Below are 26,624 nucleotides of genomic sequence, written 5' to 3'. Positions count from 1 at the left end.
TTTGGTTTTTTTGGTTAGACGTGTCAACAAAAGTCTCTTTCATCACCAGGAATGGGTTTCTGCTGCCTCGTCTTTCTGAAGAACCTGTTTCTGCTCAGCCCGCGTTCAACTCCAGGTGAACCGTGACCAGGAATCTGCTGCTGCTCGTTCCTGCAGGGGAGACGCAGCAAAAGTGCTGTTTTTGTAGCTGTTTCAGTTCTAGTTTTAGTCTAGTCCACCGGTCGGCAACCCAAAATGTTTTAGAGCCCTATTGGACCAAAAACACAAAAAACCAAAATGTCTGGAGCCGCAAAAAATGAAAAGTCTTGTATCAGCCTTAGAATGAAGGCAAATGGCGAAGGGCGAAATGTTGAGAAAAAAGTCGAAATGTCGAGATTATTGTTGAAGTACAATCTCGAGAAAAAAGTCGAAATGTTCAGAAAAAAGTCGAAATGTCGAAAAAAAGTCAAAATGTCGAGAAAAAAGTTGAAATGTTGAGAAAAAAAGTCGAAATATCGAGAAAAAAGTCCAAATGTCGAGAAAAAAGTCCAAATGTCGAGAAAAAAGTCAAAATATCGAGAAAAAGTCCAAATGTCGAGAAAAAAATTTAAATGTCGAAATTAAAAAGGAGAGGAAAAAGGAAGAAAAAAATGGAAAAGAAGAAAAAACAGAAAAAAAGAAGAAAAAAAAGAAAAGAGAAAAAAGAAGTAAAAAAAGAAGAAAAAAAGGTCAAACATTTTTGAAAAACCTCCAGGGGCCACCAGGGCGGCGCTAAAGAGCCGCGGGTTGCCGACAACCTGGACTAGTGTTTGGGTCCATCTATCATTTCATTATCATTATAAATTATCAGTTTTTATTAGTTTTGGTCACGTTCATTGTTTTAGTCGTGTCAAGTTTCAGTCGACTAAAAGTCTGAGCATTTTAGTCTTCTACAGACCACTAGGGTCCAGATCCAGACCTGCAGGTCCTCTACAGACCACTAGGGTCCAGATCCAGACCTGCAGGTCCTCTACAGACCACTAGGGTCCAGATCCAGACCTGCAGGTCCTCTACAGACCACTAGGGTCCAGATCCAGACCTGCAGGTCCTCTACAGACCACTAGGGTCCAGATCCAGACCTGCAGGTCCTCTACAGACCACTAGGGTCCAGATCCAGACCTGCAGGTCCTCTAACTGAAACTATATTGCGTGTTTAGAAACCTAACTAAAACAAACTCCGTTTTGTCCCCGTCAATATAAACCTCTTTGTATGATCAATGTATTCTCCTCTGGCCGTTTATCTCCAACTGGCAGCTACGGCACCTGAACGCCTCACGGTCCGTGACGTCAAAACTAAAACTAAAACTAAAACTAATAAAAACTAAACTAAAACTAAGCATTTTTGAAAATATAAAAACTAATAAAAACTAGCAAACCCACACTAAAAATAAATTAAAACTAACTGAAATGAAGGAGAAAAGGTCAAAACGAAATAAAACTAAACTAAAATGAAAAATTCTAAACTATTATAACCCTGGTTCCGGATGGGTCTGGTGTATCTCTAAGATCCACGACCTCGGCCTCCGCGGCGGGGCACCCCTCTGGTCCTGGAGGGCCACTTTCGGTGGGGTGGGTGCTCCTGCCCGCATCGGCGGCCGGGGCGGCTCTGTCTCTCCGGGCAGGCTGGCCCCCTGCCGGGTGGGGGTCGTTGGCCTGGAGGGTGAGGGCCTCCTGGCCACGTGTCCGGCCCAGACCGGGTGGCCGGGGATTGTCTGGGTTGCGGTCTGCCGCCGCGGGATCCCTGGCTGCTTCTTCCCGTGTCGTGGGCCTCTCCCCTCTGTGGGGTTGCTGGTGGCCTGGGTTCCGGGTTCTTCCATGTCGGCCCCTGGTCTCGCGGGTGGCGGGGTTGCCCCCCCACCTCCCCCACTATAGATACACTTCAGGTGGAGCTTTGACAGGTTTACTACACACACACACACACACACACACACACACACACACACACACACGCACACACACACACACACACACACACACACACACACACACACACACACAGACACGCATGATCATACACACACACACACACACACACGCATGATCATATACATACACGCACACACACACACACGCACACACATAGACACAAAATCACTGGGTTTGTATGTATATATTTATGTATGTATGTGTATGCGTATGTAGGCGTATATATGTATATATATATATATATATATATATATAAAATATAGCAATAATGCACATATATATGCCTTTGGTTTTTACCTGCATGGTATCAAACATTAATATGTGTGCAGACAAGGTAAAAAAAATACAAATTAAAAAAAATTAAAAAAAAATAAGATCCACGATGATCAGATGAGTCTCTGGAGACTCCAGACGGGTTTGAGGAGAGGCAAGACCCGGCGAGGCCCAGGAGGCCCGGCGAGGCCACGGTCCCAGGCGCCCCAGGAGGTACCAGGGGGTACCAGGGCAACGGGACTCTGGGGACCCTGCTCTCCCGGAGACTCTTCCTGTTTTCCACAACAGCAGCAGAACCACCATGACGGAGCGATCGCCAGACCAGCCGGGATCGGACCAGCCGGGACCAGAGCAGCCGGGACCGGACCAGCACCACAGCGCCACCGTCAACACTGAGGGCTTCAGCTTCACCATCGGTAAGAGGGGGGTCCACCTGAACCTGAACCTGAGGCTCAGGGGGTTCCTCCGGCTCGGCTCCGGCAGGTCTGAGGGAACCAGGTTCCTCCGGCTCGGCTCCGGCAGGTCTGAGGGAACCGGGACCTCAAGGCGTCTCTGGAGACCAGGTTTCCATGACGACGAGAGCAGCAGCACCGCTGAGGTTCCACCTCTTCATAGAGTTGTTTCTAGTTTTCCAGCTGAAACTTCAGTCTGATTATTCAAACTCAGATCAGGAATCAGAAACAGGAAAAAGGAGCATCTGGATCCAGATGTTTGTCCCAGCTTCACTTCACTGGAAAAGCAATTATTCCAACTTTAACTATATTCAAATTATTAACATTCCTTAATACAACTTTATTAACATTACTAGTTAACTAAATCTAGCTAACTTTAACTTGATTGATTTTACTAGTTAACTCAGTCCAGCTAACTTTAACTTGATTGATGTTACTAGTTAACTAAATCCAGCTAACTTTAACTTGATTAATATTACTAGTTAACTAAATCTAGCTAACTTTAACTTGATTAACATTACTAGTTAACTCAGTCCATCTAACTTTGACTCTCATTTCCAATCGGTTCGACTCTGGCTTTTGTTTTCTCCGGTTGCCAACGACAAGAGGGAGAACAGTTTTCCTCCACTGAGTTTGAATTTATTTGTATTACTCTTTAATGGTTTCAAGACAAAAATGTTTTTTAATGTTTTTTAATATTTTTTAATCTTTTTTCTCGACATTTCGACTTTTTTCTCTAAATTGTACTTCAACATTAATCTCGACATTTCGACTGTTTGCTCGACATTTTGACTTTTTTCTCGAAGTGCATAATGAAAAAAAAATCTTCCTCTAAAATATTATTTTTATTTTTCTCCTGCCTGGCCCTGATATTCCTCTGTAGTGGTTTCATCACACCAGAATTGAATTCTCTGCTACGAAGCAGCTGAAACCTGGTTTATTCTACGTGGATGGTTTATATTTTTGCAAGAGACAAATCTCTAGAAGTTGAAGGGGATTATCATTCAATAAAGATCGTTGTTCAGGTTGCAGGTCCCAGGATGGACCCGGTTCTGTCTCTAGTGGACCTGGTCTCTGCAGCGCTGAGGACCCGCCACCCCTGGGTGCTCCTGGGGTCCTGGCTGAGGACCCGCCACCCCTGGGTGCTCCTGGGGCTCTGGCTGAGGACCCGCCACCCCTGGGTGCTCCTGGGGCTCTGGCTGAGGACCCGCCACCCCTGGGTGCTCCTGGGCCACCCCTGGGTGCTCCTGGGGTCCTGGCTGAGGACCCACCAGCCCTGGGTGCTCCTGGGGCTCTGGCTGAGGACCTGCCACCCCTGGGTGCTCCTGGGGTCCTGGCTGAGGACCTGCCACCTCTGGGTGCTCCTGGGGCTCTGGCTGAGGACCTGCCACCCCTGGGTGCTCCTGGGGTCCTGAAGACGACTGCAGTCAGGTTAGAAACAGAACACAACACAAGCAGTCAGAGGAACAGTAAGTATTTCAGTGTCTGAGACCCCGTCCACACGTAGCCGGGTATTTTTAAAAACGAATATTTCCCTCCTCCGTTTATAAAAAAATTTGCATCCACACGTAACCGAAGATCTGCGTTTTCGACCACATTCATAAGCATTCTAACCTGTAGATAATCTGCGGCTCCCGGGGAAGCTCCGCGGGCTCCGCCGCTCCGTGGCTCCGGGGGGCTCGGCGGGGCTCCACGGAAGTTCAGCCTCCGCGGCTCCGCGGAGCCCTCTGTGTCGGTGTAACGCAGTAAGCGGCCGGTCAAGAGCAGAGACCATTTATTTAATAGCTTGGAGAACAGATGCTGGATCATCTGTATTTCTATAGTAAACAAAAGTCGCACGTCAGAGCAGATTTTTTGTTGTTTTGGCGCATAATGTGACGTTGGAAAACGCAAAACTCTGGTTGTGTGTGTCTACACGCATCTACATAAACGGAGTTTTCAAAAATCTTCACTTTGCCCGGAGTTTTTTTAAACCTTCGTTTATTTGCGTTTTCGTGTGGATGACAGGTCAAAATGTAGGAAAATATCTCCGGTTTAGCAGATATCCGCAGATATCCGGCTACGTGTGGACGGGGTCTGACATTTCCCCCAGTTTGTGTTTCTGTTTAGTCCCACCTGTCTTCCATCTGCCCTGATTGTTCACACCTGTGTCTCGTTACCCCCTTGTGTACAGTATATCTGGTCTTGTCTTTCCGTTGCTCCTGGTCATTCCGTACTGTTTTTTTTTCATTATGCACTTCGAGAAAATAGTCGAAATGTCGAGAAAAAAAGTCAAAATTTTGTGAATACAGTTCAGTTTGAGTAGTTTCGACTTTATTCACGAAATTTTGACTTTTTTCTCGAAATTGTATTTCAACGTTAATCTCGACATTTCAACTTTTTTCTTGACATTTTGACTTTTTTCTCGGAGTGTAAAATAAAAAACAATCTTCCGCTCAAATATTTTTCTCCTGCATGGCCCTAATACTCTTCTACATCTTCTATATCCCCCTCTTCTAATTCCTTTCTCGCAACTGGCCTGTTAGGTCTAAATCAACATTACATAAGTTCGTAACGAGGAAAAACACAGAGACTGGCTTGGAATAGTTTTAACGCACTTCTGCAGAAGGGGGGGAGCAGAGGAGTGCAGGGCAACGAGGCCCTCATTGAGAACTCCTGACGTTCCCCAAAGTAACCTCCTCCTGCATTATACTTTTATTAAGAAACTTGACAGGAAATTACCATATAAGGACAATGAACAGTGAACAGTAGACAATGGGTGGAAGTGATAATGTGTGATTGAATACTGACACTACAGTAGACAGATGTCACCAGACAGTCCAAAACCCTGAGTAGATCAGGAAGTGGCTGTTGTGACTTCTGTTGACAGAGCATGTGACAGTTTCATAAGGACAAAACAAGTTCAAAGGTTGATTAACCTCACATGGCCTTTGTTAGTATTTTGCATTTACACAGCTGTTGACCTTTTGTTAGAAAGTATATTGTTGGAGTCCAAAATCAACATAACATAAATTCATAACCAGGAAAGACACAGACTGTTAGAAATTATCTTTAAGTGCGCTTCTGCAGAAGTGGGGGAGAACAGAGGAGCTGCAGGGCAACATGGCCCTCATTTGAGAACTGCTGAGCTCTCCCCAAAGATCTTCCTCTTGCATGACGCTTTTATTGAGAAATTGTGACAGGAACATTACCATATTAGGAACAGTGAATGGACAATGGACAGTTGGAAGAAAACAGATAACAGACATCGAGGTTTAAAACGTCACACATGTGACATTTTCAGTTAAAGAGGCTTGGTATGAAGAAACAAACAGACATCTTTATCTTAAAGTCTTTAAAAGAACACAAAGGTCAAGGGGTCAAATGCCTTCCTGGACAAAAACAGGAACTTCATGGGGGTCTTTAATAGATGGTCCAGGCTAACAATGAGACAGTTGTAGGACAGTCAACCCCCCAGACAGAACTCAGGAAGGGCTGCCCTGTCATCTGTTAACATGTGATAGTTTCATGAGGACTAACTAGTTCAGAAGTTTGATTAACTTCACATATATAATGTTTGAATTTTTTCCATGACACGGTTTAAGGACTCTGACTGATGAAGAGGGGCCTAGTTGTGATGCTGAGGCGGTGGTTTGTGTTCCAGGTTGAGGTGCTGAGGCGGTGGTTTGTGTTCCAGGTTGAGGTGCTGATGGTGGTTTGTTGTGATGCTGAGGCGGTGGTTTGTGTTACAGGTTGAGGTGCATGGTGCAGCAGCTGGAGAAGGGGAAGGTGTCCGTGGTCCAGCTGAAGAAGAACCTGGAGCTCGCTGCTGCGCTGCTGGAGAGTCTCTGCTCCGAGGAGACCGAGCAGGGAGCTTCCAGGTGGGTTTATTTACCTGGAGGCGGGTTCAGATCCACCTGGATCCGGCGACGGTGCAGATTCCCCCCGTTGGTCCAGAGACCGATCTGAGGTGGTCTGATAAATGAACTGTTATGTATGAATGAATGAATTAATGAATAGTTTATTTTGGTTACATTGTATGCAATTTAACTTGTGTGCATGTAACTGACAAAACATTATCCTACATATTTAAACTAATCAGTTTCACACAATAAACAATAAAACACAGACTCTGTGTAGCTGAAAAAGGAGTCGGCTGAAGCCGAAGCTTATTTTTGCCTCATGTACCTTCCAGAAGATAACGGTGGAGTATCAGGGCCATGCAGGAGAAAAAATACTTGAGAGGGGAAGATTTTTTTTTATTGTGCACTTCGAGAAAAAAGTCTAAATCTCGAGAAAAAAGTCCAAATGTCGAGAATTATGTTGAAATACAATTTCGAGAAAAAAGTTGAAATGTTGAGAAATTTCACCTTTTTTCTTGACATTTCGACTTTTTTCTCGAAATTGTATTTCAACATGAATCTCAACATTTCGACTTCTTTCTTGACATTTTGACTGTTGAGATTAATGTTGAAATACAATTTCGAGAATAAAGTTAAAATACAATTTCGAGAAAAAAGTAAAATGTCGAGATTAATGTTGAAATACAATTTCGTGAATAAAGTTGAAATTTCGAGAATAAAATAAAAAAAAATATTAATCTCAACATTTCGACTTCTTTCTCGATATTGTGTTTCAACATTAATCTCGACAGTCAAAATGTCGAGAAAGAAGTCGAAATGTTGAGATTTATGTTGAAATACAATTTCGAGAAGAAAGTCCAAATGTCGAGAAAAAAGTTGAAATTTCGACTTTTTTCTCGAAATTGTATTTCAACATTAATCTCAACATTTCAACTTCTTTCCTGACATTTTGACTGTCGAGATTAATGTTGAAACACAATATCGAGAAAGAAGTCGAAATGTTGAGAAAAAAGTGGAAATGTCAAGATTAATGTTGTTGTAAAGTACAATTTCGATAAAGAGGCGAAATTTCGAGAATAAAGTAAAATGTTGAGATTAATGTTTAAATACAATTTCGTGAATAAAGTTGAAATTTCGAGAAGAAAGTCAAAATGTTGAGATTAATGTTGAAATACAATTTCGAGAAAAAAGTCGAAATGTCGAGAAAAAAGTCGAAATTTCACCTTTTTTTTCGACTTCTTTCTCGACATTTCGACTGTTGAGATTAATGTTGAAATACAATTTCGAGAAAAAAGTCAAAATTTCGAGAAAAAAGTCAAAATGTTGAGATTAATGTTGAAATACAATTTCGAGAAAAAAGTCGATATGTCGAGAAAAAAGTCGAAATTTAACTTTTCTCGACATTTTGACTTTTTTCTCAAAATTGTATTCGTACACAAAAGGAGTGGGCGGTACAGAGACCAAATCCTACTTGGATGATTTAAAAACTTTGGCTCGAGCGAGCAGAAAGGACTATAATGAAGTTCTCAAGGATATGATGTCCCAAATTGGTGAATCCATTGCAAGTCTTGAGCCGTCTGAGGAATCAGCATGTCTCATCAGCATGTGGGGATTCTCCCAGCAGGCAGCTGAAGGACCCGGGACCTGCGCTCCGGGAGGTCCCGGAGGTCCAGCAGGACCGGGTCCAGCAGGACCGGGTCCAGCAGAACCGGGTCCCCCTGGAGGTCCAGCAGGACCGGGTCCAGCAGGACCGGGTCCAGCAGGACCGGGTCCCCCTGGAGGTCCAGCAGGACCGGGTCCCCCTGGAGGTCCAGCAGGACCGGGTCCAGCCAGACCGGGTCCCCCTGGAGGTCCAGGACTGGCTGGTCTTCACCTTCACCGGGCAGCAGAGTCCGGTGCCGCGGCGAAGCGAAGAAAGGCCTCGGTTCCGCAGCATCGTCCGGGCCCTGCAGGCCGGACTCTTCGTGGAAAGGTTTGGGCCGTCTGGTTCCTGCTAAACATTTCTGTAGTTTTGTTTGGAAATGAAATGGAATTTCATCTTTTCATAGATTTTATTTTAAAACCAAACCAATTATTAATTAATTATTATTCATGTTCATGCTGTAAACTAGTTAATTCCAAGTGGTTCACTTCCTGTTTCTCACTTCTTTAACCCTTGTTCTGTCTTTGGGTCAAAATTACCCAATTCTTCTTTCCTTCTTTCCTCCTGTTCTCTCCTTCCTTCTTCCTTTCCTCTTTTCCTCCTTTACTCCTTTTTCTTACCTACCTCCCTTTCGTCATTCGTTCTTTAATAACCCTCTTTGCTTTTCCTTCATTCTTTCCATCTTTTCTCCCTTCCTTACTCCCTTTCCTACTTCCTTCCTTCTTTCCTTCTTTTCTCCTTTCTCCATTCCTTCCATCTTTCCTCCCTTCCATCTTTTCTCCCTTCCTTACTCCCTTTCCTACTTCTTTCCTTCTTTTCTCCTTTCTTCCTTACTTCCTTCTTTACTCCCTTCCATCTTTTCTGCCTTCCTTACTCCCTTTCCTACTTCCTTCCTTCCTTCCTTCTTTTCTCCTTTCTCCATTCCTTCCATCTTTCCACCCTTCCATCTTTTTCTCTTCTTTCCTCCCTTACACCTTTCCTTCCTTCCATCTTTTCTCCCTTCCTTACTCCCTTTCCTACTTCTTTCCTTCTTTTCTCCTTACTTCCTTACTTCCTTCTTTACTCCCTTCCATCTTTTCTGCCTTCCTTACTCCCTTTCCTACTTCCTTCCTTCCTTCCTTCTTTTCTCCTTTCTCCATTCCTTCCATCTTTCCACCCTTCCATCTTTTTCTCTTCTTTCCTCCCTTACACCTTTCCTTCCTTCCATCTTTTCTCCCTTCCTTACTCCCTTTCCTACCTTCATTCCTTCTTTTCTCCTCTCTTCCTTACTTCCTTCTTTCCTTCCTTCCTTCTTTCCTCCCTTCCCCCTCCCTTGACCCAGAGACAGCACCAGGGTTAAAGGTGATGTGATTGTGACGACTGGACCAGATAGAGTCTGTGATTGAACTTTTCCTCCGTCTCTGAGTGACGAGAGTGGGATCTCTTTCCCAGGATGCACCGCCGGACCTCCAACACGTCCTCCTTCAGCTGTCCACAGAAGGTCCTCCGTGTCCTGAAGGTACGAGTCCATCCGTCCCCGTGTCCCAACCAGACATCAGTCGGGAGCTGGTGGTTGGAGGACCGAGGTTAACTAACTGGGTTTGGAATGATGACGGGATTGAGGTTAATCAATAACGTAATCAGTGGCGGCTACAGGAGCTCTGGTCCCGTCTGTCCTACGAAGGACAAATTAAGTTAATTAAGATAAATGAGTTAGTTAGTTAGTAAACTAGCATTGTTAATCAAGTTCAAGTTAGTTAGTAAGGAAACTAGCAATGTTTATCCTGTTAAAGTTAGTAACTTAATAATGTTAATTAAGTTAAAGTTAGTAAACTAGCAATATTAATCAAGAAAAATGTGTAAGTTAGTAAACTAGCAATGTTAGAAACTGAAACATGTTAGAAAGACGTTCCCCGATGTGTTTGTATCTGAAGCTTTTCTGCGTGACTCTGTTTCAGCGCGTCGACGCCTGGTCGTTTGACGTGTTTGCGCTAAATGAAGCGAGCGGAGGCCACGCCCTGAAGTGTGTCTTCTACGAGCTGCTGTCCAGATACAACCTCATCAATCATTTCAAGGTGAGCTGCTAGCATCTGCTGCTAGCATCTGCTGCTACCATCTGATGCTAGCATCTGCTGCTAGCATCTGATGCTAGCATCTGCTGCTAGCATCTGATGCTAGCATCTACCGGGCCGTGGGTCATCTGGTACCGGGCCGCACAGAAAGAAAAAAATAATTTCTGTAGCCCTGACTGATGATGTTTGACTCTCAAACTGATGGTTCACGGTGTTTTTATTCCTTGGATGTAAATACACTGCAAACACACCGTAAGAGCTATAAAGGAATAAAATAAAATAAGATAGAGTTAGTCTTTTTCTACATTCATATAAGTTTCATTTAACTTAAATACAGAGCGACAGCTGCTGCTCACTCGGTCGGTAATAAAACTACCGTTAACCGCAATACATGAGTAACCATGGCAACCAAACTCAAGCTGGACATAAATACGGCATAAAATGTGCAAAGAAAACAAGTCCTGATCAGCAGGTGCTTTTTGTGTCAGTTAGGCTCCACTTTAGCATTCCTGACACTAGTTTAGTCTTTCAGACACACTTTCTACTGCCGTTAAACTTTTACCGTTAAAGTCCGAAGTGCCGGATGTTTACGAGGTCTCGGTGAGACGCCTTCAAAATAAAAGCACTAACTATCGGTCTCCTTAATATATAATAAATAAAATAAAAGCCTGGCTTTAAATAACGTTAATGAGACATAAAAACATAAAAACACATTTATAGAAATACTCATATTAAAGGTAATTTACAATTTCCATTATTTCATTTTATTTTTTCGAAAATTATGTTTTATTATTATTATTCATTATTATTATTACTATAGAGAATATACCACAGTTTTTAATGCCGATCTTGTCATTTCATTTAGTTTTTATCAGCTACACCTTTAGATTGGGCCGTGAGAATATTGTCAGACATTAAACCGGTCCTGGTTCAGAAAAGGTTGGGGACCGCTGCCCTAAAGGATCAGTAGCTGCAGTATTTCTGCATGTGTTCTGGTGTCTCCTTCAGGTTCCCCCCTCGGCTCTCCTGTCCTTCCTGGACTTGTTGGAGGTCGGCTACAGCAAACACCAGAACCCCTACCACAACCTGATCCACGCCGCCGACGTCACCCAGACCATCCACTTCCTGCTGTTCACCACCGGCATCGTGGTAAGCAGATTATAAATAATATAATATATTACAAATAATAGCAGTGACCAAAACACCTGCAGAAATACTGCAGGAATGACATAGCAGCAGTTAAATGCAGCCTTCTGTAAGCTTTAAATATCCACTGGGCTTACATCAAATACATCAAAACACAACAATAAAAAACACTTTTCTGAACTTATCAATATGACTGTAAAGCACTTTGGCTCACCTAGAGGTGGCAGTAAAGGGCTAAATAAATAATTACATTTACATTTACGCTCCCTGGTTTCTTCCCCAGCACTGGCTGACGGAGGTGGAGCTGTTTGCCATCATCTTTGCTGCTGCCATCCACGACTTCGAGCACACAGGGACCACCAACAACTTCCACGTCCAGACCAGGTCACCAGTGGTACCAGGGGCACCAGGGGTACCAGGGGTTCCGGGGGTACCAGGGCACCAGTGGTACCAGGGGCACCAGTGGTACCAGGGTGTCCCTGCTGCCTGGATAAAACTAATAAATACATATCTGAATTAACTTCAGCATTTTAACCCCATTGGTTGTTGTGGATGAGTTATCAGGTCGGACGTGGCCCTGCTGTACAACGACCGAGCCGTTCTGGAGAACCACCACATCAGCGCCACCTACCGCCTCCTGCAGAACGGCAACGACATGGACATCTTCTGCAATCTGTCCACGGAGGACTGGAGGTGAGGAGAAATGGTGGGGGGAGGGTACCAGGGGCACCGGGGGAACCAGGGGTACCAGGGGTACCAGGGGTACCAGGGGGCACCAGGGGAACCAGGGGTACCAGGGGTACTAGGGGTACTAGGGGCTCCAGAGGCACCAGACCTGGTGGTCCCTAGAGGAACCACAGGTCTGGAACCAGGTTCTGGTGCTCAGATGGAGGTAAAAGGTTTTACTGCAGTGGTTTTTGAGGTGTTCTGGTCTTTCCAGGGACCTGCGGGTCTGGATCCGAACCCTAGTGGTCAGTACAGGCCTGGATCCAGTTAAACTGCAGTGCTTTTTGAGGTATTCTGGTCTCTCCAGGGAACTGCGGGGTCTGGTTGTGGAGATGGTCCTGGCCACAGACATGTCCTGCCACTTCCAGCAGATCAAGGCCATGAAGAGTCTCCTGCTGCAGTCGGAGCCGTGAGTGAACCGGAACACCGACACAATTCCAGACCCGTTGACCCTGTTGTCTCGTTGACGTCTAGGGACCAACATCCACCAACAACCAATCTCCTAGTAACTAAACCCGTCTTTCAGGATCGATAAGCCGAAGGCCTTGTCTCTGCTGCTTCACACGGCCGACATCAGCCACCCGTCCAAGACCTGGGAGCTGCACCTCTGCTGGACCAGGTCCCTGCTGGAGGAGTTCTTCAGACAGGTAGGAACCAAACAGCAGGTAAAGGTTCCTAGGAAACAGTAGAGAAGAAGCTCTCCAGTGGACGTCCTTTGTCACCGGTTCTGTTCATAATCTTCATGGACAGGATTTCTAGGCGTAGCCAGGAACCGGAGGGTTTGGGAACCACAGGATTTCCAGGCGTAGCCAGGAACCGGAGGGTTTGGGAACCACAGGATTTCCAGGCGTAGCCAGGAACCGGAGGGTTTGGGAACCATAGGATTGAGAACCGGGGGGACCGGAGGGGATCCGGTTTGGGAACCACAGGATTCCATGACTGCTGTTTGCAGATGATGTCCTGTTGACTTAATCGGAACGGGACCTTCAGCATATGGATGGATGGATGGATGGATGATGGATGGATGATGGATGGATGGATGGATGGATGGATGGATGGATGGATGGATGGATGGATGATGGATGGATGATGGATGGATGGATGATGGATGGATGGACGATGGATGGATGGATGGATGGATGGATGGATGGATGGATGGATGGATGGATGGACGGACGGACGGATGATGGATGGATGGATGGATGGACGGACGGACGGACAGACGATAGATGGATGGATGGATGGATGGATGGATGGATGGATGGATGGATGGACGGACGGACGGACGGAGGGACGGACGGACGGACGGACGGACAGACGATAGATGGATGGATGAATGGATGGATGGATGGACGGACGGACGGACGGACGGACGGACGGACGATGGATGGATGGATGGATGGATGGATGGATGGATGGATGGATGATGGATGGATGGATGGATGGATGGATGGATGGATGGATGGATGGATGGATGGATGGATGGATGATGGATGGATGGATGGATGGATTCTGTTCAGGACCAGGTGGATTAATCCCGATGGGATGATCTTAATGATTTAAGATCTTAATGATTAATTTCAATGGTTCCTTCACACCCCCATGAAGGTTCTAGACCCGGTCCAGAGTTCCAGGACTAGCAGGAACTTACAGGAACTATTTGGTAGTAATGATGTTGTATTTGTTTTCAGGGAGATAAAGAGGCGGAGCTTGGCCTGCCCTTCTCTCCGCTCTGCGACCGTAAATCCACCCTGGTGGCCCAGTCCCAGATAGGTAAGACGCCCTGGTGGCCCAGTCCCAGATAGGTAAGACGCCCTGGTGGCCCAGTCCCAGATAGGTAAGACGCCCTGGTGGCCCAGTCCCAGATAGGTGAGACACCCTGGTGGCCCAGTCCCAGATAGGTAAGACACCCTGGTGGCCCAGTCCCGGATAGGTGAGACACCCTGGTGGCCCAGTCCCAGATAGGTAAGACACCCTGGTGGCCCAGTCCCGGATAGGTGAGACGCTAACACACCCTGGTGGCCCTGTCCCGGATAGGTGAGACGCTAACACACCCTGGTGGCCCTGTCCCGGATAGGTGAGACACCCTGGTGGCCCAGTCCCAGATAGGTAAGACGCCCTGGTGGCCCAGTCCCAGATAGGTGAGACGCCCTGGTGGCCCAGTCCCGGATAGGTGAGACGCCCTGGTGGCCCAGTCCCAGATAGGTGAGACACCCTGGTGGCCCAGTCCCAGATAGGTAAGACGCTAACACACCCTGGTGGCCCAGTCCCAGATAGGTAAGACACCCTGGTGGCCCTGTCCCAGATAGGTAAGACGCCCTGGTGGCCCAGTCCCAGATAGGTGAGACGCTAACACACCCTGGTGGCCCAGTCCCAGATAGGTGAGACGCCCTGGTGGCCCAGTCCCAGATAGGTGAGGCGCTAACACCCCCTGGTGGCCCAGTCCCAGATAGGTGAGACGCTAACACACCCTGGTGGCCCAGTCCCAGTTAGGTGAGACACTAACACACCCTGGTGGCCCAGTCCCAGATAGTTGAGACGCCCTGGTGGCCCAGTCCCAGATAGGTGAGACGCCCTGGTGGCCCAGTCCCAGATAGGTGAGACACCCTGGTGGCCCAGTCCCAGATAGGTAAGACACCCTGGTGGCCCAGTCCCAGATAGGTGAGACGTCCTGGTGGCCCTGTCCCAGATAGGTAAGGCTCCGTGCTGGGGTTCCTTCTGTTGGCCATCTTCATCAAACCCAAAGTCATCCGGTTCTTATGGAAAAGTATCAGGGCCAGTCAGGAGAAAAAATATTTGAGAGGGGAAGATTTTTTTTTTATTGTGCACTCTGAGAAAAAAGTCAAAATTTCGAGAAAAAAGTCAAAATGTCGAGATCAATGCTGAAATACAGATAGGTGAGACACCCTGGTGGCCCAGTCCCAGATAGGTGAGACGTTAACACACCCTGGTGGCCCAGTCCCAGATAGGTGAGACACCCTGGTGGCCCAGTCCCAGATAGGTGAGACGCCCTGGTGGCCCAGTCCCAGATAGGTAAGACACCCTGGTGGCCCAGTCCCAGATAGGTGAGACGCCCTGGTGGCCCAGTCCCAGATAGGTGAGACACCCTGGTGGCCCAGTCCCAGATAGGTGAGACACCCTGGTGGCCCAGTCCCAGATAGGTAACACACCCTGGTGGCCCATTCCCAGATAGGTGAGACACCCTGGTGGCCCAGTCCCAGATAGGTAAGACACCCTGGTGGCCCAGTCCCAGATAGGTGAGACACCCTGGTGGCCCAGTCCCAGATAGGTGAGACACCCTGGTGGCCCAGTCCCAGATAGGTGAGACACCCTGGTGGCCCAGTCCCAGATAGGTAAGACACCCTGGTGGCCCAGTCCCAGATAGGTAAGACACCCTGGTGGCCCAGTCCCAGATAGGTGAGACGCTAACACACCCTGGTGGCCCAGTCCCAGATAGGTGAGACACCCTGGTGGCCCAGTCCCAGATAGGTGAGACGCCCTGGTGGCCCAGTCCCAGATAGGTAAAACACCCTGGTGGCCCAGTCCCAGATAGGTGAGACACCCTGGTGGCCCAGTCCCAGATAGGTAAGACACCCTGGTGGCCCAGTCCCAGATAGGTAAGACGCCCTAGTGGCCCAGTCCCAGATAGGTGAGACACCCTGGTGGCCCAGTCCCAGATAGGTGAGACGCCCTGTGGCCCAGTCCCAGATAGGTGAGACGCCCTGTGGCCCAGTCCCAGATAGGTAAGACTAACACACCCTGGTGGCCCAGTCCCAGATAGGTAAGACTAACACACCCTGGTGGCCCAGTCCCAGATAGGTGAGACGCCCTGGTGGCCCAGTCCCAGATAGGTGAGACGCCCTGGTGGCCCAGTCCCAGATAGGTGAGACACCCTGGTGGCCCAGTCCCAGATAGGTAAGACACCCTGGTGGCCCAGTCCCAGATAGGTGAGACACCCTGGTGGCCCAGTCCCAGATAGGTGAGACACCCTGGTGGCCCAGTCCCAGATAGGCGAGACACCCTGGTGGCCCAGTCCCAGATAGGTAAGACGCTAACACACCCTGGTGGCCCAGTCCCAGATAGGTGAGAAACCCTGGTGGCCCAGTCCCAGATAGGTGAGACACCCTGGTGGCCCAGTCCCAGATAGGTAAGACACCCTGGTGGCCCAGTCCCAGATAGGTGAGACGCCCTGGTGGCCCAGTCCCAGATAGGTGAGACGCCCTGGTGGCCCAGTCCCAGATAGGTGAGACGCCCTGGTGGCCCAGTCCCAGATAGGTGAGACGCTAACACACCCTGGTGGCCCAGTCCCAGATAGGTGAGAAACCCTGGTGGCCCAGTCCCAGATAGGTGAGACGCCCTGGTGGCCCAGTCCCAGATAGGTGAGACGCCCTGGTGGCCCAGTCCCAGATAGGTGAGACGCTAACACACCCTGGTGGCCCAGTCCCAGATAGGTGAGACACCCTGGTGGCCCAGTCCCAGATAGGTGAGACGCCCTGGTGGCCCAGTCCCAGATAGGTAAAACACCCTGGTGGCCCAGTCCCAGATAGGTGAGACACCCTGGTGGCCCAGTCCCAGATAGGTAAGACACCCTGGTGGCCCAGTCCCAGATAGGTAAGACGCCCTAGTGGCCCAGTCCCAGATAGGTGAGACACCCTGGTGGCCCAGTCCCAGATAGGTGAGACGCCCTGTGGCCCAGTCCCAGATAGGTGAGACGCCCTGTGGCCCAGTCCCAGATAGGTAAGACTAACACACCCTGGTGGCCCAGTCCCAGATAGGTAAGACTAACACACCCTGGTGGCCCAGTCCCAGATAGGTGAGACGCCCTGGTGGCCCAGTCCCAGATAGGTGAGACGCCCTGGTGGCCCAGTCCCAGATAGGTGAGACACCCTGGTGGCCCAGTCCCAGATAGGTAAGACACCCTGGTGGCCCAGTCCCAGATAGGTGAGACACCCTGGTGGCCCAGTCCCAGATAGGTGAGACACCCTGGTGGCCCAGTCCCAGATAGGCGAGACACCCTGGTGGCCCAGTCCCAGATAGGTAAGACGCTAACACACCCTGGTGGCCCAGTCCCAGATAGGTGAGAAACCCTGGTGGCCCAGTCCCAGATAGGTGAGACACCCTGGTGGCCCAGTCCCAGATAGGTAAGACACCCTGGTGGCCCAGTCCCAGATAGGTGAGACGCCCTGGTGGCCCAGTCCCAGATAGGTGAGACGCCCTGGTGGCCCAGTCCCAGATAGGTGAGACGCCCTGGTGGCCCAGTCCCAGATAGGTGAGACGCTAACACACCCTGGTGGCCCAGTCCCAGATAGGTGAGAAACCCTGGTGGCCCAGTCCCAGATAGGTGAGACGCCCTGGTGGCCCAGTCCCAGATAGGTGAGACGCCCTGGTGGCCCAGTCCCACATAGGTAAGACACCCTGGTGGCCCAGTCCCAGATAGGCGAGACACCCTGGTGGCCCAGTCCCAGATAGGTAAGACGCTAACACACCCTGGTGGCCCAGTCCCAGATAGGTGAGAAACCCTGGTGGCCCAGTCCCAGATAGGTGAGACACCCTGGTGGCCCAGTCCCAGATAGGTAAGACACCCTGGTGGCCCAGTCCCAGATAGGTGAGACGCCCTGGTGGCCCAGTCCCAGATAGGTGAGACGCCCTGGTGGCCCAGTCCCAGATAGGTGAGACGCTAACACACCCTGGTGGCCCAGTCCCAGATAGGTGAGAAACCCTGGTGGCCCAGTCCCAGATAGGTGAGACGCCCTGGTGGCCCAGTCCCAGATAGGTGAGACGCCCTGGTGGCCCAGTCCCACATAGGTAAGACACCCTACCCTGGTGGCCCAGTCCCAGATAGGTGAGACGCTAACACACCCTGGTGGCCCAGTCCCAGATAGGTGAGACGCTAACACACCCTGGTGGCCCAGTTCCAGATAGGTAAGACGCTAACACACCCTGGTGGCCCAGTCCCAGATAGGTGAGACGCCCTGGTGGCCCAGTCCCAGATAGGTGAGACACCCTGGTGGCCCAGTCCCAGATAGGTGAGACGCTAACACAGAGTTGGTGTCCCCCAAGGCTCCGTGCTGGGGTTCCTTCTGTTGGCCATCTTCACCAACTCCAACGGTTCCCGGTCATCTGGTTCTTACGGAAGAGTATCAGGGCCATCCAGGAAAAAAAAATATTTGAGAGGGGAAGATTTTTTTTTTATTGTGCACTTTGAGAAAAAAGTAAAAATGTCGAAATTAATGCTGAAATACAATTTAAAGACTAACTTCGACATTTCGTGAATAAAGTCGAAATTTCTCGACATTTCGACTGTTTTCTTTAAATTGTACTTCATCACTAATCTGGACATTTTTACTTTTTTCTCAACATTTGGACTTTTTTCTCTAAATTTTATTTCACCATTATTCTCGACAATTTAACTTTTTTCTTGACATTTTGACTTGAAATTTGACATTTTGAGTATAACGACCAAGACCAGAGAGTACCAAGACCAAGACCCAAGAGTATCAAGACCAAGACCAGAGAGTATCAAGACCAAGACCAGAGAGTATCAAGACCAAGACCAGAGAGTATAAAGACCAAGACCAGAGAGAATCAAGACCAAGACCACAGAGTATCAAGACCAAGACCAGAGAGTATCAAGACCAAGACCAGAGAGTATAAAGACCAAGACGAGAGAGTATAAAGACCAAGACCAGAGAGTATCAAGACCAAGACCAGAGAGTACCAAGACCAGAGAGTATCAAGACCAAGACCAGAGAGTACCAAGACCAGAGAGTATCAAGACCAAGACCAGAGAGTATCAAGACCAAGACCAAGACCAGAGAGTATCAAGACCAGGACCAGAGAGTATAAAGATCAAAACCAAAGAGTATCAAGACCAAGACCAGAGAGTATCAAGACCAAGACCAAGACCAGAGAGTACCAAGTCCAAGACCACAGAGTATCAAGACCAAGACCAAGACCAGAGAGTACCAAGTCCAAGACCAGAGAGTACCAAGTCCAAGACCAGAGAATATCACGACCAAGACCAGAGAGTACCAAGACCAAGACCAGAGAGTATCAAGACCAAGACCAGAGAGTATCAAGACCAAGACCACAGAGTATCAAGACCAGGACCAAAGAGTATCAAGACCAAAACCAAAGAGTATCAAGACCAAGACCAGAGAGTATCAAGTCCAGGACCAAGACCAGAGAGTATCAAGACCAAGACCAGAGAGTATCAAGACCAAGACCACAGAGTATCAAGACCAAGACCAGAGAGTATCAAGACCAAGACCAGAGAGTATCAAGACCAAGACCAAGACCAAGACCAGAGAGTATCAAGACCAGGACCAAGACCAAGACCAAGACCAGAGAGTATCAAGACCAAGACCAGAGAGAATCAAGACCAAAACCAAAGAGTATCAAGACCAAGACCAGAGAGTATCAAGACCAAGACCAGAGAGTATCAAGACCAAGACCAGAGAGTATCAAGACCAAAACCAAAGAGTATCAAGACCAAGACCACAAAGTATCAAGACCAGGACCAAGACCAGAGAGTATCAAGACCAAGACCAGAGAGTATCAAGACCAGGACCAGAGAGTATCAAGACCAAGACCAGAGAGTATCAAGACCAGGACCAAAGAGTATCAAGACCAAGACCAGAGAGTATCAAGACCAGGACCAAGACTAGAGAGTATCAAGACCAAAACCAGAGAGTATCAAGACCAAGACCAGAGAGTATCAAGACCACGACCAGAGAGTATCAAGACCAAGACCACAGAGTATCAAGACCAAAACCAAAGAGTATCAAGACCAAGACCACAGAGTATCAAGACCAAGACCAGAGAGTATCAAGACCAAGACCAGAGAGTATCAAGACCACGACCAGAGAGTATCAAGACCAAGACCAGAGAGTACCAAGACCAAGACCAGAGAGTACCAAGACCAGAGAGTATCACGACCAAGACCAGAGAGTATCAAGACCAGGACCAGAGAGTATCAAGACCAAGACCAGAGAGTATCAAGACCAAGACCACAGAGTATCAAGACCAAGACCAGAGAGTATCAAGACCAAGACCAGAGAGTACCAAGACCAAGACCCGAGAGTATCAAGACCAAGACCACAGAGTATCAAGACCAAAACCAAAGAGTATCAAGACCAAGACCACAGAGTATCAAGACCAAGACCAGAGAATATCACGACCAAGACCAGAGAGTATCAAGACCAAGACCAAGTCCAAGACCAGAGAATATCACGACCAAGACCAGAGAGTATCAAGACCAGGACCAGAGAGTATAAAGACCAAGACCAGAGAGTATCAAGACCAGGACCAGAGAGTATAAAGACCAAAACCAAAGAGTATCAAGACCAAGACCACAGAGTATCAAGACCAAGACCAGAGAGTATCAAGACCAAGACCACAGAGTATCAAGACCAAGACCAGAGAGTATCAAGACCAAGACCACAGAGTATCAAGACCAAGACCAAGTCCAAGACCAGAGAATATCACGACCAAGACCAGAGAGTATCAAGACCAGGACCAGAGAGTATAAAGACCAAGACCAGAGAGTATCAAGACCAGGACCAGAGAGTATAAAGACCAAGACCACAGAGTATCAAGACCAAGACCAAAGAGTATCAAGACCAAGACCACAGAGTATCAAGACCAAGACCAAGACCAGAGAGTACCAAGTCCAAGACCAGAGAATATCACGACCAAGACCAGAGAGTATCAAGACCATTACCAAGACCAAGACACTGCCAAGACAGGCCGAGACCAAGACCAAGACTAGTTCATCTCAAGACCAAGACGGACCAAGTCAAGACCAAGACTAGTTCAACTCAAGACAGAGACCAAGACCGAGACCAGAGAGTATCAAGACCAAATCACTACCAAGACCAGAGAGAATCAAGACCAAGACCAGAGAGAATCAAGACCAAGACCAGGACCAGAGAGAATCAAGACCAAGAGCAGCGAGTATCAAGACCAGGACCAGAGAGAATCAAGACCAAGACCAGGACCAGAGAGAATCAAGACCAAGAGCAGCGAGTATCAAGACCAGGACCAGAGAGAATCAAGACCAAGACCAGGACCAGAGAGAATCAAGACCAAGACCAAGAGGGTGAACCTGTGCTTTTATTCTTCAGGATTCATCGACTTCATCGTGGAGCCCACCTTCACTGTGATGACGGAGATGATGGAGAAGATCGTGGAGACTCTGGCGGAGGAAACGTCACCCCCTGGATTTTCTGTCCTCCAGCAGTCAAGGTGACTCGGGGGTTTGGTCACCTCCGTGTTTTATGGGGATTTAGTTAGAAATACTGCATGTATGTGGTACCACAAATTAATGGAACGTTGTGTTTCTGTAAAAGGTCTCAGTTTATGGAACGATCTGGATACAGAAGCCAAAGAATGCAAATCAAACATTACATTTAAAATAATAATAAAAGACAGTTTGATGAAGAAATATCATGATAATTGTTAAGTTAGGTGGGTTTTCTTTTTTTCTCTCTCTTTTTAGCACCATTGTCATATTTTTTTTTCTTTGAATCAAAAAAGAATACGACTATCTGTGTTTACTGAAGAGTATCACGGCCCTGCAGGAGAAAAAATATTTGAGAGGGGAAGATTTTTTGTTGTGCAATTCGAGAAAAAAGTCGAAATGTCGAGGAAAAAAGTTGAAATGTCGAAATAAATGTTGAAATACAATTTCAAGAATAAAGTCGACATCTCTTGAATAAAGTCGAAATTTCGAGAATAAAATAGAAATTTGAAGAAAAAAGTCAAAATGTAGAAATTAATGTTGAAATACAATTTTGAGAAAAAAATCGAAATGTCGAGATTAATGTTGAAATACAATTTAGAGAATAAAGTCAAAATTTCATGAATAAAGTCGAAATTTTGAGATTAAAGTCAAAATTTTGAGATTAAAGTCAAAATTTCGGGAAAAAAGTCGAAATGTCGAGATTAATGTTGAAATACAATTTTGAGAAAAAAGTCGAAATGTCGAGAAAAAAAGTTGAAATGTAATTTCAAGAATAAAGTCAATTTCGTGAATAAAATCGAAATTTCGAGAATGAAGTCGGAATTTCGAGAATAAAGTTGAAATATATTTCGACTTTTTTCTCGAAATCACACTTCAACATTAATCTCAACATTTCCACTTTTTTCTCAAAGTGCATAATGAAAAAAAAATCTTTCTCCTCTAAAATATTATTTTTCTTTTTCTCCTGCCTGGCCTTAATACTACTAATACTTACCGTACTGTCTTTGATGACAGCTGTTTTGTGTTATTTTATAACTTTGATGTAGTTTTTTTTTTTTTAATTACCTTTATTGGAAAGTGTTTTTTGCAAAATTATAATTTTTTTATTATTACATTAATTGAAATTTGGTTTCTTTCTGTTCCCTTTCATTCAAGGAAAGAGATTTGTTGTAATTATATTGAACTGTCTTGTTTTTCTTCTAATGAATGAACTAAAGAATAAATAAAAATGTCTGCTCCGTCCCCAGCGCCGGTGGCGGCGTTGGGACCCGCTCTACGGAGAGGACGGGGGAATCTCGGAGCTTCAAGTCCACGTGGAACCAGGAGATTCATTCCAACCGGGAGACCTGGAAGTCTCTGGCAGCTAAAGGTAAATACTACTGTCAGGCACGGCGGCGGAGGGTTTATTATTAGTTTATTTGTAATCCCCATTAGCTTTGCCCTTAAACACAGCTAATCCACGTTAAAAAACAATACATTTAAAACATACAATTAAAAATAAGACATGAAGAAAGAAAAACGTAATAACACGACAAACCTACATTAAACTTTACCATGACATGTAAATCATGATCTTAAAGCAAAAAAACATACATGAAACATTCCGATATACAGTAAAACATCATCTACGCCATGAAAATCAGATCAAAAATACACCTTACCCTGTCCAGTATGTATATGTGTCTGTATAAGTGTGTGGTGTGTGGTATCCTATACATGTGATATTCCAAGGTGTTTCTTAATTGCGCACGTTTTCGCGCAACGTGCAAAAACTTTTTGGGTCATCCGGAACGCATTGGAAGAACTTTGTGGCCTCACCACTCGCACACCGTTACTCGAAAAATTCTGAACCGATTTAGAAAGTTGTAGGCCCTGAATTTAGCTACAGTCCTGTGAATTTTCAGAGCGATCGCACAAATAGTTTTCGCACAAAGTGCAAAATCATTTCCAAATTTCCAAACTAATGGGGAAATTTTCCCATGTATGTGTGTGGCGCGGAATGTCACAAAAGCCTTGTGGATGGGAGGAGGTAAAAAAAAAAGCCAAAATTCACCTTTTTTCACATGGCTCAGTCACTAAAGTCTTCATATACCTTAATCTCAAGGCACACACACACACACACACACACACACACACACACACACACACACACACACACACACGTTGTGGGTGGTGTCATCGGACTTGGTTTTGAGTAATTGACCTTCATTGGTGAAAATTAGCCCCGCCCCTTCTTCTGATTGGTCGATATTTGATGGTCCCTATTTTTTGGCATAAGTTTTGAATGGTATGACATACAGAGTCGTTGGTGGTGTCATCGGACTCGGTTTTGACTCCTTCACCTTAAATGGTGCAAATTAGCCCCACCCCTTCTTCTGATTGGTCGATATGTGATAGTTTCTATTTTCTGCAATAACCTTTGAATGGTTTGACATAGGGAATGTCATCAAAATCATCCGGCAGTAGTCCCGTGGCACTTTATATTCTACTGTATGCTTCAGAAAATTAGTGTTTGGCTTAGGAAGTGAAAACTACGGAACAGTATCAGCATGGAGGAGAAAAAATATTTGAGAGGGGAGATTTTTTTTTATTGTGCACTTTGAGAAAAAAGTTGAAATGTCGAGAAAAAAGTCGAAATGTCAAGATTAATTTTGAAATACAATTTCAAGAATAAAGTCGATTTATAAATTAAAAATTTCGTCTTTTTTCTCAACATTTCAACTTTTTTTCTCGAAATTGTACTTCAATATTAATCTCGATATTTCAACTTTTTTCTCGACATTTCGACTTTTTTCGCAAAAATTTGACTTTTTTCTCGACATTTTGACTTTTTTCTCGAAATTGTACCCTAATATTAATCTCGACATTTTGACTTTTTTCTCGAAGAGCATAATGAAAAGAAAACGGTGCCAGCAGAATCGGAGGTCTCCAGACCCGTTTCATCAGAGATTCTGGTTAAATGAAGGGACGTGACAAGCTAGCTGCCAAATGAAGCGGTGATAAACCGAACTTTACTTTTAAAAATAACGGGTCCAGAAATCCAGGAGTCAGATCTGCAGCCAGATCGTCATCAGTCTGAGGAACCGCATCCACAGAGAGCTGAATCTGCTCTCTGTCAGGTCGGCAGGCTGGTTCACTTCCTGTTTTATTTTGAAAGTCTGCTTCCTTGTGTGTTCCATCTGCAACATTCAGTTTTATTCAGCTCAGCTTTATTTACGAAGCACAGAATCACAACAAATCTCCTCTAAAGACACTTCAATGGTTCAATTTGTTCAAAATTAGTCCAATCAGTAGAAAAAGTTGATAAAATATCAGTAATAATTATCGTCCCACCAAGGAGACCAACAGACTGAATCAGAACTGTTCTTGGATCCAACCCTCGTCCCACCATGTTTGTGCTAAAGTATGGGCACCCACGACCATTTATGTACCAACTAGGATGGGCGGTATGGACTAAAAAATGTATCACGATAATTTCTGGCATTTATCCCGATAATGATAAAAATGAGGATAAAAAAAATACCAATTCAACTCCACCTTTGTAACTATAAATCTATCACCACATTCAGTCTTTGGAGCCAAAACACTGCTCTAAAAGATACTAAATACTAAACTACACCTATTAAAGTGAATTAATAAAAACCAATTAAATTAGTCCAGCTGTACTGCAAAACTGTAATGACTCAAATGAAACAAGTTTGAAAAGTAAGAACAGATTCAACATTTATTCAAACTGGATGGCTTAAACACTTGGATAACAGTGCAAACAGCTAAAGTACCTTGTCCTTCAAGTTTTCTTAGCTTATAAAATCACAAAGTAGAAAAAAATACAACCTGATAAATAAAGAAACAGGACAAATAAATAAAAGTTCACTGAAAATAAAATCCTATCAGTGATGAACTCTCCTAATATAAATAAAATGTAAAGATTAACCTGTGGTTGAAACATGCTACAAATTAGATACTAGTGCAATTTTCTTTTCGTAATAGTCAAACGTTATATCAAAATGTAACAACCATTTCCTTCAGTTTTTGCAGACTCTGCACATAATAGATGATGTTTGCTCCTCGTCACTCTTTTTAAATCCAAACCAGTTCCAGTTAACAGAGCTGGAGCCTCGTTTAACGACGAGCTCCTTCCGCCATGTTTGTTACACAAAAACGTCATCAACGGGAATTTATTGTTTTTACCGCGAGATGACAAATTCTTACCGTGCGGAATTTTTTTGACGGTTTATCATGAACGGTAAAATATCACCCATTCCTAGTACCAATACACCGCAGGTCTATGTAGGAGTCGTACCCGATACTCCTGACTCGGGTTCAGGACCTGCAGTGAACTTTAATGTCTCACAACGAGGCAGAAATATATCTCTGTTTGGTTTTGACCTTCGTTAGATCTGGAAAAAACCAAAGGGGAGGAAGAGGAGGAAGAGGAGGAAGAGGAGGAAGAGGAGGAAGGGGAGGAAGAGGAGGAAGAGGAGGAAGAGGATGGAGACGAGGAGACGAACAAGGAGAACCAGGCCAAGAGACCCGGCGATGGAGAACCTGCAGGTGAGGAAGGGATGGATCTGAGGGGGTCTGGGTCCCGGTAGGTCTGGTTCCTGCTGGGTCTGGTTCCTGGTGGTTCCTGGTGGGTCTGGTTCCTGGTGGGTCTGGTTCCTGGTGGGTCTGGTTCCTGGTGGGTCTGGTTCCTGGTGGTTCCTGGTGGGTCTGGTTCCTGGTGGGTCTGGTTCCTGGTGGGTCTGGTTCCTGGTGGGTCTGGTTCCTGGTGGGTCTGGTTCCTGGTGGGTCTGGTTCCTGGTGGGTCTGGTTCCTGGTGGTTCCTGGTGGGTCTGGTTCCTGGTGGGTCTGGTTCCTGGTGGGTCTGGTTCCTGGAATCGATTCGATTCCGATTCTTAAGATTCAGAATCGATTATCTTGATTTGATTGGATCCGATTACGATAATGTTGAAATACAATTTTTGAGAAAAAAGTCAAAATGTGGAGATTAATGTTGAAATACAGTTTTGAGAAAAAAGTCGAAATGTCAAGAATAAAGTCAAAAGTTCGTGAATAAAGTCGAAATTTCGAGATTAAAGTGAAAATTTCGAGATTAAAATCGAAATTTCGAGAAAAAAGTCGAAATGTCGAGAATAATGTTGAAATACAATTTCAAGAATAAAGTCGAAATTTCGTGAATAAAGTCAAAATTTCAAGAAAAAGGTGAAATGTTGAGAATAAAGTTGAAATTTCAAGATTAAAGTTGAAATTTCGAGAAAAAAGTCGAAATGTCGAGAAAAGTAAAAATGTTGAGATTAATAC

At 46.0% G+C, this 26,624-nt stretch overlaps 1 protein-coding gene across 1 annotated transcript; it reads left to right on the top strand.

The window, feature by feature from the left end:
* Positions 1-2,518: 2,518 nt before the first annotated feature.
* LOC133451748 (dual specificity calcium/calmodulin-dependent 3',5'-cyclic nucleotide phosphodiesterase 1A-like) lies at positions 2,519-25,815 on the top strand (the record flags this gene model as incomplete). The annotated part of the gene is made up of 16 exons (XM_061730889.1): positions 2,519-2,739; positions 3,732-4,100; positions 6,401-6,533; positions 8,302-8,483; positions 9,585-9,651; positions 10,091-10,207; positions 11,213-11,353; positions 11,634-11,734; positions 11,915-12,043; positions 12,384-12,485; positions 12,603-12,723; positions 13,768-13,849; positions 21,202-21,316; positions 22,568-22,689; positions 25,719-25,767; positions 25,812-25,815. Coding segments are annotated over exons 1-16 (2,055 nt in total), but the record flags the coding sequence as incomplete, so codon positions are not given.
* Positions 25,816-26,624: the final 809 nt, after the last annotated feature.

The sequence above is a fragment of the Cololabis saira genome, chromosome 10, assembly GCF_033807715.1.
Source record: "Cololabis saira isolate AMF1-May2022 chromosome 10, fColSai1.1, whole genome shotgun sequence".
NCBI classification, from domain to species: domain Eukaryota; kingdom Metazoa; phylum Chordata; class Actinopteri; order Beloniformes; family Belonidae; genus Cololabis; species Cololabis saira.
This window is presented reverse-complemented; position numbering and strand designations above follow the sequence as displayed.